This window comes from Atta cephalotes (genome assembly GCF_000143395.1).
Source record: "Atta cephalotes unplaced genomic scaffold scaffold00019, whole genome shotgun sequence".
In the NCBI taxonomy this organism is placed as follows: domain Eukaryota; kingdom Metazoa; phylum Arthropoda; class Insecta; order Hymenoptera; family Formicidae; genus Atta; species Atta cephalotes.
This window is the reverse complement of record NW_012130083.1, coordinates 4,963,832-4,975,744: the sequence shown is the minus strand read 5'-3', so window position 1 is coordinate 4,975,744 and position 11,913 is coordinate 4,963,832. Positions and strand designations below refer to the sequence as shown.

Genomic DNA, 11,913 nt, shown 5'->3' with positions numbered 1-11,913 from the left:
TATGTATATATATATATATATATATATAGAGTGAATCAGAATGGACCAGTTTTTACCCTAGAAGAAAAATTATCACATCTCTAATTATACAGGGTAAATGTTAATGCATGTCTGTATCTTTTACCATAGGAAGTGAGTTTTCGACTGCATCTGTGATCAGTCGTAAATTCAAAGAAAGAATTTTAAAAAATGAATTCTTTTGAGTTTATAATGGCTGCGTTCTGCAGAACGTTTATTTTGCAACTATTGGAAGTTTCTTCGCGCTAATTAGATTATGCTTTTAAATCAAGAGGAGATCCTCAGTAGAGAATCATAAAACAATTGCAAAACTGTTGTGTTCTGCTGAAGCATAATTATCTATTTCAGCATGTATGTGCGATCTAAACGACACCCATCTATGAACTATTTAGATGATCACACTGGAATCGATAACTCACTTTCCCTGGTAAAAGGTATTGATATGCATTAACCATTCATCCTATACATTTTTACATGGTAGAATTAGATAAGGTGAATCATTGCGCATAACGGTGAAGTTCGACCAATCAGAAATTGTACTAATCATGATGAATTTCTGTAAATGAGTTCAAAAATTGATTGATTGATGGATTTCCCTGCTACTTTCAATCCACTGCGCATCCGTGGGAATGATTCTACCTTACTTCTTACACCATTTATTTTTATATTATTATTATTTTATAATTAGTCGACAATTTGTCTCCTGGAGTAAAAAACTAATTCATCTGATTCACCCTGTATATATTATATATAACATTACACATATAATACATGCTATAATATGTACATATATCTTCTAAACATGATTGAATATATATTTTTATTTTTTTATTATAGTGTGCATGCGACACAGAATGTTTTTATTACCTGCTGTTTTTTCTGCCCTCTTTGTATCTTGCAAATTTTATATACAAAAAACATATACAATTATATATAAAATTTTATATATGAAAAAAAAAAATATATATATATACACACGTCGTGTATATCCATAATTGAGAATAGCATAATCACTTTTAATTTTCCCGTGATCCACTTCATCCACTTGTAATTTGTAAATATGCGCCATCCCTAGGAAATCTTACTGTCAAATAGTTCCCTAGTCTTTAGAATCTTGAAGCGCGCCACGTTGGCCACTTCCGGCGTCGTGTCGGTCCGCGGAAAAGATACAACGGCCATTTTATATTATCGGTTTTCGCGTGTGTGCGTGTGTGGTGTTACGATCGCCGAGGATTCCTGCACTTCTTGAGCCGCGTATATTTGCAAATTGTACGTCGAATTAAGAATCGTTTTACAAAAGAGAGTCACCGTTAATAGTGACAAGTTTCCGATAATCCGGCAGGAAGATGGGCCGCAAGAAGAAGAAGCAGTCAAGACCTTGGTGCTGGTATCCTTTTTGTTTCCTCGAAGATTACGACGGCAACGACAACGACCTGCAATGGTCACTTTACGTAACCGTAATTTTTGGGGCACGATGTTGTGCGATCGCATAGCGAGGAACTATCGCTATTAGCCGGTGATTTAACGGGTGATAGCGGGTGTCGATCTTCCCCTCCATTGCAGGAAGAGACTCGAGGAATCGACACGGTATGGGTTCCGCGGAAGGCGGGGAAATCGATACGCGATTTCCTCGCGTCACCGCGACATGCGACATCTCTTGTATATACTTATACATGAAAGAGCGCAGCTGTTTCCACTGTCCTCGCGTTTATGCGATGCACGATGATGTAACGCGACCGAGAAGCCTTCCACGCGAAAAAACGGCTGAATCGAATTGATGTTTCTTATCCCACAAAATTAGGAGTAATCTTTGTATTGGTTTCTTCCGCTTAACTTTCCTTTAAAGTTTTTTTTTTTCACTTGGCTGGCTGTTTTTATGTAGAACACTTGAAAATATATTCTCCTGATCTTTTTAGTGACTTGTAAAAATGTTTGAATGCAATAAAATCTATGAATTAAATATAGATCTTTCTTAAAGAATGAATTGAAGAAAATCTAAATTTTATTTTGTGAAATCACGAGTAATCTGAATGCTTTCTGATAAATAGAAGTTGAAAGGTGTTGCTTTGTAAATACTTGTTTGAACGGTGTTAAATTTATAAATTGAACAATAAGTTTTCATGTAAATAAATTAAAAAATATTTAGAATTTGTTTTGTGAAGTTATAAAAATTAACAAAGATTGAATTTTAAAAGTTTATTTACTTGCATAAATTACGGAACATGAAAACTTAAAAGAAAAATTTTACTTATAATAATTTCCCATTTACTTATAATAATTTCCCATTAGGATTAAGTAATAATACATTTTTTTGAGTCGCTGAAAAATTTTCAAGCAAAATTATGATTTTGAAAATGAAAGATAATTTTGAAAATGTCTAATTTTAAGGAATAAACTTTTTCTAATTTTTTTATTTCTTTTATTTTTCTTTTATTTAAAAAAAATTTTTTTTGCAAATTATATGAGTTTTACGTTTGTTATTTATAATATATTACATATCTAACAGGCTTGACTGAATATATACTCTAAATTCTTTGAATTGGAATCTCACTCTAAAGAATGAAAAGCCAGTTTTGCAAAACAGCTCAATTTTTAATCTTTAAAAGCAAGTTTCATTCTTCAAAAGTTTTAAAGAGTTATAAAACTAACTATTATTTAAATCTTATCCTGTAAATTTCCTTAATACTGTACTTCAAAAGGTATTGCAATCGTGAATTTGAGGATGAGAAAATCCTCATTCAACATCAGAAAGCAAAGCACTTCAAATGTCATATCTGTCACAAGAAACTGTATACTGGACCAGGACTTAGCATACACTGTATGCAGGTAAATAAGATTACATCCTTATTATCTTAGATCTTATCTGCTTAATTATTTTAAGATTAACATGACACTCCTTTTCACAGGTTCACAAAGAAGCGATAGATAAGGTACCCAATTCATTGCCAAATCGTAGCAATATTGAGATAGAGATTTATGGAATGGAAGGTATACCACCGAATGATGCAAAAGAACATGAGAGACAGCGAAATGGTGGTAGACCTGGCTCGCCATCATCTGGCGAGGATGAGCCAGTACAGAAAAAATCGAAGCCTGAGGGTCTATTAGGTTCTGCGCCAGGTGCAATGCCTGGCATGGCGACTGGTCTACCCGGGATGCCACCGCAACCAGGTATGCCGCCGTTACCTGGTATGGCACCGCATCCAGGTATGGCACCACATCCAGGTATGCCACCACATCCTGGTATGCCTCCTATGCATCCCATGATGCCAATGGGCCATGTAGGACCTCCGTTTATGGGTCCAGGGTATGTATTCCTCAATTAATTATAGTATTAAATCAAATATCTTCATATCAAATTTATTTTTTAATTTTCAATTTATTTATTTTTAATTGTGACAATTTAGCTCATTCTTCTTTTATTCAAATGCCAATTTGCTATGTAATGAATAGTCAAGTGATTATCATAAATATTGAAATTATACAATAATATTATAAAAATTTACATAAAATAAAAACGGTATCGTATACATTGTGTATAATGTATAAAATATATAAAATCACATCGTTCATCAAAATGTCAGATTTACTATGTAGTCATTCAAAAGAAAAACGAAAAACAAAAAATTAGAAAATTATTTAAATCATTTATCTGAATTTTAATTTTATTAACTTATATGTAAGTGTTTCTCTCAACGTAAAGATCTCGTGGTGTCGGGCATCAGATGCTGCAGCCAAAAAAGGGTCTTGTGGTGTAGACAGTGAGAGTCAAAATAATAAAGTCATGTAGTTATGAAAAATAAAAATAAAAATAAGAACAAAGGGAAAAAAAGCAATGTCACAATTCCGCAACAGTATCAGTCTATAAATTCAAACTCTGTTTCTGTTACTTTATATGGATCATTTTCGAAATCAATCTTTTAAGCAACCTTTCTTCATTTAATATCTTGAAATTTTCTCAATCAAATTCATACTGATGGCTAATTCTGTGTTTTGTTATTATGGAATGCTATGTAGTATTCTAATTTATGTGATTTCTATTCATTTATGCGTGTCTTCAAACATCTTGTTGGTCTACATACGATACTTCACAATCTCCGCAATCAATTTTATATACAACGTCTGTATGAGATAGTTTGAAACGAATGTGTTTATGATGACTTCTGAACTTCTTAAGATTATTAATCCCTTTATATGTCTATTCATTACATAGCAAATGGATTTGCATTTGGATAAAAGAAGAACGACCAAACTTGTTGAGATTCATCTTGAAATTTGGTACTAATTGTAGTATATTTTTAGATAAGGTTATTCATATAATTTAGATGTATATTTTATATTGATAAGGATCGAAATTTTATTTAAGTTTATTTATTTCGTTTTTACATTTACACGAAAATAAAGAAATTTCTATGCACTCGAACAGCTAGTGTTGTTGACTCTAATAGGCCTTTTTTACATTTTTCACTAATAAATTCTTTCGAGCCTCATTTCATATATTTTTTTTTCTAGCATGATGCCGGGTATGTCAGGCATGCCTTCTGGTATGCAGCCGCCAGTTTCGGGTGCATCGATCCCACCGGCGCGTCCTTTGTTCCCAAGTGCTGCTGCAGCCGTCTCAACAGCAGCATCGACGGCAGCGTCGGTGACCGGATCCGCACCTCTCGGCACAGACTTTAAACCGATCACATCGGTGGCTAGCGGTGGCGGTTCAATAGGTCCAGTAAAGCCGACATTCCCTGCTTACAGTAGTGCCGGTGATTCCATTGGTGCTACTGCAACCGGTAACAGCCTCGCCAATAGTGGTGATCAAAAGGTGACTCTTATTGCAACCACAGGGGCTGCCAGTAAAATCATTCACCCTCCAGAAGATCTCAGTCTAGTAAGTTTCTAATTTTTATTCCTCAACTTTCGTTTTCGAGAACGAACATTTCGTTCTCTTCTATTGGGTTGCCCGGAAAGTTCGTGCCGATGTTGAAGGAAAATTGAAACGCAGAAGATTTAAATTTTAGCATATATTTATTAAATTATATAGGTTAGTCGGCACGAACTTTCCGGACAACCCAATATTTTTAATTATGATCTTCGAATTGAGACTGGATTCTATAAGGGGATACGCGTGGATTTCGTGAGATAAGTATTGTTCGTAGGGCCATTTTGAAGTTTATTCTATAAAAATTTCAAAGAAAAATATTCATATTTGGCTGAGATATGGCAAATTGAACACAAAAATCTATTGAAATTTTTTCATTTTACAAATTAATTTTTTCGTTTATAACTTGAAAATAAAAACAGTTTACAAATTTGATTTAAACACGAAAAAGATGCGCTATGTAATTCTCTACAAGAGAAAAATTGAAGCGATGAAAGTAGAGCGATGTCAAAAATTAGCCCTGTGAACAATACTTATTATATCCGAAATTCACGCATATCCCTTTGTAGAATCCAGTTCCTCAATTATGAACACTGTGGATGCAGAATTTACATATGTGGGTAACAGCATATTATTAAATAAAACTATTAATTTTAAAAATAAATTTTTGATTCTGAAAAAAGTTTCTTTGAATAATGGAAATGACTAAAATAAAATAAATTTTAAACAAAGGATTTCCTTGAATTGAAAATTTATTTTAAAATATTGGCTGATTTAAGTCTGACAAAGCAGCTTGCCTGCTTGCCAAGCGATTGAATATGATTAACTAGAACTCTATGTATAAGAATCTAAATCATTTATTCGCTTGACAAGTAGGCTAGTTACTTTGGCAGCTTAAACACATCCACATGATTAAGAACCGCTTCGATCGAATATATAACCTTCACTTATTTATATTTAAACAAAGAATTTGTTTTTCAGGAGGAAATTAGAGCAAGGCTGCCAAAGTATCAACGTCGACAAACTGACGAATCTGGACGATCGGCACAATCAGAGATAGTGGTAACGACGGTGAGCCAGCAGCAGCAGGCTGCCGCCCTGCAACAAGCAGCAGCGCAACAACAGCAAGCAGTGCAGCAACAGCAGCAGCAACAGCAGCAGGCACAACAGCAACAGCAAGCGGCTGCAAACGTGGCGGTGGCCGCGTTTCAGGCGGATCAGCAACAGCGGCAGCAACAGGCGGCAGCGCTGAATGCACTGCAGCAACAGCAACAAAGGTTCCCGCGACCGCCGCAGGCGGTCATGGTACCAGCCTCGGCCGCAGCAATGCCTGTCAGCTCAGTTGCGTTGATGGCTCCCTTAATGCGACCCACCATGACTCTAGCCGCGCCTGCTCTCATTCATGGAGGTAACATGATGCGACCGCCCCCCATGGGCCTGCCACCAGGTAAGTGTCTGCGGGTTTGAGCTTTACGAAAAACTCTACCTGCCGCCCTTTAACCCCTCCGCTCCCTCCCCCCCCCGCCTTCGCGTATTCGAAAAACAGAGCTGCGCTGCTGTATTTTTTGTCCCCTCTCGTTGTTAAAATTTGGAAATTTCCTTCTTAGTATTTTTTGTCGATTTTTTTTTCCAATTACTCCCGCCTTTCCCCCTTTATCAGTTGTTAAAGACAATAACGTTAATCGATGCACAAGAACAAGCATTAAGTTTTCTTTTTTCTTTTTTTTATCACACGTAAAGTTTCGAAAATAAAGTGTATTGAATTACCCTGTTTTCTCTGTTTCGAAAGTGATTTTTCTAGGAATGTCCTTTTGAACTTTTCTTGCTTCAAGGATATCGCATACCCGTAATTTAACAAAATCAATTACTGTGTTGTTTTAGAGTGCAAAAGAACATTTCCGATGGAACGTTTATATTTAATGATTCAATATCATTAATTAAAAATTTAAAACCTTAAATGTCTCGCGTGATATGTTGAATTAAGTAGATATTTTTCAGATAGTGATTAATAAATGCCATCGGAAATGCGATATGTTATATTTATATACTTTGTCAACACAATCCCTCATATATCATCTTTAGCCTACTCGGTCCATAAACCGGGAAAGGATTTTTCTATCTACAAACAAAAAAGAGGAAATGCCGGATATTAATCGAACAATAATTTGATCTTACTTTAATTTAACTCGATTGCACATTGCACTGCAATTTGCACTAATTGTATTTATGACAACAGTCATTTTTATTTTTTGCAAAAAGACAGTGAGAGAGGCGTTGAGACAGATAAACAAGAAACAGACTTGACATTTAGGGGGAAAGGGGTCAAAAAAAATAGATGACGAAATTGCAATTGCATATATCACTGACTCGAGACGGCAAAGAGAGAGAATGCGAGGTGGAAAGAATATCATGATTATTCAGATAGAAACTATAGAAATCAAGATTCTCGACCGAATGATATGCCACAGAATTTCGACGACACAGCGTCTTGTAGTCCTTGTTCGTTTATACGTTTTAACGGTGCGTTTGCAGGGCGCCCGGTCACTCCTCGATGAGTGTCGAACGAACCCAGTCTGGTTACTAAAACCGTGTTTTACAATACAAGCGTTACAAGGTTGGTCCTTAGCAATTAGCATGCGGTGACATGGCCTATATCTATATATACATATATATATCTATATATATCTTGTTATATTTATTATTATTCTTATATATTGTTGATTAATCTTGTCATCATTGTCATTAATACACTTACATGTATGCGTATATACGTAATATATATATAGTGACTCCTGAAAACTCAGAATGACGGTATAGAAAACTGTTCTTGCAGCTTTTGTGAGCCACCATGTATATATTTCTGTATATTCGTAATATTTTATCACTGGCCAGGTGGGTCGAGCGGCCAACGACATGTTCCTTTTTCCATCTTAACTCCAATTTCTTCAACCGATTGCCATATTTTGAACAGTTTGTTTTTCCGAGAATACTCACCATAGATTAAAATAATGAAAATCTGTAAAAAAAAAGTCGGAAAGAATGTAGAGAATGTAGCTGTATCGTTGAACGATCGTTTTACATATTGATCAAAATAATTACTTGTTACTCTCTAAAACTTAGGATGAATCTCACTTTGAAGAGTGAAATCTCATTCTTTAAGATTGAAAATTGAGCTCTTTTCCAAGACTGATTCAATGTTCACTCTTTGGAATGAGATTCCATTCCAAAGAATTTAGAGAGTACGTCGATAATAAATCTGATACTGGATCTAAATAATCTGATACTGGAATTATTATGATTAATGAATGTGAATGTAGAATATATTAATATGGCTATATAAACAATAGAAATAATTGGGATAGAACAATAAACATCAATTTTAATTACATTATGAATTATTATCAAAATTTTTATTCGCTAAGATCGTATAATATTACTAAATCCATTGTTGCAATTTTTGTTATACAATAATTATACATTACATTTATAAATTAAAATAATCATTTTATCATTTTTTTTAATTATTACTTGATATAAAATTTCAATAATTATTTAATTGAATTATTAATCTCTAAGGATTTTATCTCAAAAAGTAATTTTATATATGAATTGTCTCTTTTCCAATGGTACAACGTTAAATTATTTAATAGATTTTTTTCGATTGATTGTTCACTGATACATTTATCGTATCACGTTTCTAGATTAATATTAGACATTTATCTTTATCGGTATATTGTGACACTTGTCTTTCCATTTACAATTTCATAGTTATATATATATATTTTTTTTTAATTATTTTGTGATAGTTTGATTTTTTGTACAATTCCTAATACAGTTCCTTGTGCAATTTATTACGCGAAGAGAAACTTTTCGGCCGCTCGGCCGTTACAATTTTTATACATCTCTTTCATGTATGATTTCTTTGTTTCCTTTCCGTTCCGTTTTTTTAGCTTCTTTATTCACACTCTCTCGATTTAACCATATTCTCTTCTTACGACTCACATACGCCATTATTTACCTCGCCAGCAGCCGTGTTACCATCTTGTCTCTTCAGTATTACTTATATATTATATATAGCTTGGAATCCTGGTGTTGTGATATAGTAGTGGAGAAACTGCTTCCTTGGGCACGGTACTGACAGTCGTTCGAAGTTGTTCCAAAGAAACAAATTATAATTACAAACGATAATTATTTTTCTCTCAATGTATTCCTTCCTTCTTCGCATTTAATAAGTGATCATTGTGATAAATTATTTGTTTTGACATATCCGCTGTATGATATATAGTGGATTTTTCGAATCACTTTTTTATCGATGGATTCTTTGATTAATTTAAATCACTTTTTTAACTTTTACAGGACGAGAAAGCCACTATAGTGCTGAACAGTCACATTTTGTAGCAAAAAAATACAAGGAAAATCTCTATAATATTTAATATATCTCCATTATTTAAAGTTTAATGATAATATAAAAGAATTTATCATCCTTAAATTCTGGATAAGATTGCAAAATTGAACTTTCGAGATTTAAATAAAGTGGAACTTATTTTGAAGTTTCGAGGTTTAAGTAAAATCTTTAATTTTAAATAAATTTTTTTTCCAGATTTCCTCAACAGATTTGAAAATTATCGATATCTGATCAAAATTATAAAACTTACGAAGATCTTTACTTTAAAAAAATCGATTTAAAAATTGTTCGAAAAATCCATATAAGTGGCTCATGAAATTTGGGATATATTGTAAAAATTATATACGATAATAGCAAAATGAAATATCGCGAAGAGGGAAAGGAATGTTATCACCGTGCTCGCCGGTGCATTTTATTTTATTTTTTAAATTTTTTTCTCATGAAAAGTAAAAAATTAGCAACGAGAACGAACGTAATGTATCTCCCTCACACCATAGCCTAGCTTTTGTGTTACACAATGAAAGATTTTAGATAAATTAAGCTGAGCAACAGTAAGTAAACGACTTCACGTTACCTACTTCACTTTTGCATTCAATCGAGGGTCCGTTCGATTAACACGATTTTTCTCTTTATTATATCACGCGGTACTCACCAAGTATTGTTAAATAAACATATAACAAAAACGTATAAAATAAATAGAAAATAAGAAGAAAATCGTGCAAGTAGAAAAAAATTTAATTTTTCTCGCGTTGAGATGATGCTTCCGAGAATTTTAAACCAGTTATTTTACGCTGCTCGATTGTTATGAAAAAAAAGCAATAGGCATATCGAGAATTTCTGAATGACTAAGCACGTTTTTGGCGGCGATGTCCTTGTTGGAAGAAGTCTGACAGCTGAATGATCTCCGCGAGCTTCCGTAATACAGTTCGCAATATCAAACCGATGTTGCGTCTTCCCCCCCGAGTGAAATTCGTTCCTTGTATGGTGTGAAATTTTCTCTGTGTGGTACCACCTTCTTGTCAGTTTTGTTTGTGATTTGTATTGCGTATGCGGCGCACTGCATGCTGAGCTGAGTTCTACGTACATTATGTACCTATCGTATACGCATAGTTTGGCAATTCGTATTGACCAGCGATTGCTGGAGTAGAACGTAGTTCGTAGGCTACCGAGAATCGGGTGACATAGTCCTTTGGACTTTACCCAAAGAAACAGGAGCTCTTGTTGCGAAGAAGCGCGCTTCTCTTGAAGGTCGAACACGTGACTTCACATTCGGCCGGCTAACGCTTATCTTGGCAATCAGAGATTCTTATTGCTCGAAAGGACAAAGCACACTCTGAATGATCAGAAATTAACTGATTTGAAATCTCGCGGATATATATCCTAACTTCTACTTCTTTCGATAATTTGCAATAATCATTCGGCTGTCAGGCAACTTCCTTTTCAGCGGAACATGGGTCTGAATTGTGGCTTTGAATTTGAAAGCTATTACACGATCAAATTAGAAAAACGTAATTAGATGCATTAATTATCAGTCAAATCTCAATTTAACTCAATAGCTAAATAATAGCAATTAAATTTATAATATTAATAATTAAAAATATGCAAATTTTGGAACAATTTAAACTTTATCACAAAATTAATTTTTATTTTTAAAAATTCCATTTTTTAATCGTAGATTTTTATTTCTTAAACCTAATTATTTAGAAAGATTTATTATATTTCCTAATTTATTGAAATATATTTTAAATTTTATTTATATGATTCGCCGAATATGATTCTGTGACTTATTTTGCGCTGAAGATCATATAGTCTTCCAAAAACGAGCACGATATTTGACATGATAACAGAAACTATTAGAAAAAATATATTAAAAAATAAATTGAAACTACATATTAACGCAACACACAAGACCCATAATTATCTTAACGTAACGTGAACAGTCGCGACGTAAGTATACCTGAGGATTCTGATTCCCAATTAAAAAAAGAGTAAGAGAAAGAAAGAAAGATCCTATTATAGGATTCGGCGAACAAGACGTCGTCTCGTTCAGGCTCGAGTAATCAAAAGCACGTGTATGCCGCACGTGGGCAACGTATTGTTTTCTTTGCCCCCGCGATTTTCAATCGCGGGTCGTACTAATCTTCCGCTGCGTTGCTTTGCAGGCATGATAGGGGCTCTACCTCCAGGCGCTGCGATGCATCCGGCCTTCGCCGCCGCGCCGATGGGCTTTCCTGGACCGATGCTGACGCCGATGATGCATCCGCGCTTCAGATGATCGCCCCCCATGGACGGGCCCAATCCTCCGCCGCTGCACTTCGTGCTGTGGGCCCGCCCCTAATTTTCGGGGTCCGGACCCGATCGAGGAAGAGACATACATAAATGAAAGAAGGACAGAAGGAGAGAACTAATAGAAAGAAAAAGAGAGAAAAATGAAGCGGAAGATAATCTACATGGTAGAATTTGTTTCCCGTCAATTCTCTCTCAAGATCTGTTTTTTCTTTTTTTTCTTTTTTTTTTTTAATAATATTGTTGAAAGATGGAAAAACAAAACTGAATGAAAGAGAAAGAGCGAGAGAGAGGTGTGTGTGTGTGTGTGTGTGTGTGTGTGTGTGTGTGT

At 34.5% G+C, this 11,913-nt stretch overlaps 1 protein-coding gene across 1 annotated transcript; it reads left to right on the top strand.

Annotated features, from left to right (window-relative positions):
* Positions 1-1,364: 1,364 nt before the first annotated feature.
* On the top strand, positions 1,365-11,571 carry LOC105619117 (BUB3-interacting and GLEBS motif-containing protein ZNF207). Its single transcript, XM_012200647.1, has 6 exons — positions 1,365-1,405; positions 2,718-2,844; positions 2,925-3,325; positions 4,531-4,900; positions 5,873-6,338; positions 11,459-11,571. The coding sequence occupies exons 1-6, from the start codon at positions 1,365-1,367 to the stop codon at positions 11,569-11,571; spliced, it is 1,518 nt and encodes a 505-aa protein (XP_012056037.1).
* Positions 11,572-11,913: the final 342 nt, after the last annotated feature.

Excerpts from the sequence above, each read along its gene's own strand:
- LOC105619117 (XM_012200647.1), top strand. The coding sequence starts at position 1,365 with ATGGGCCGCAAGAAGAAGAAGCAGTCAAGACCTTGGTGCTG. Across the intron at positions 1,406-2,717 it reads CAGTCAAGACCTTGGTGCTG|GTATTGCAATCGTGAATTTG; the intron begins GTATCCTTTTTG and ends GTACTTCAAAAG. Across the intron at positions 6,339-11,458 it reads CCCCATGGGCCTGCCACCAG|GCATGATAGGGGCTCTACCT; the intron begins GTAAGTGTCTGC and ends GTTGCTTTGCAG.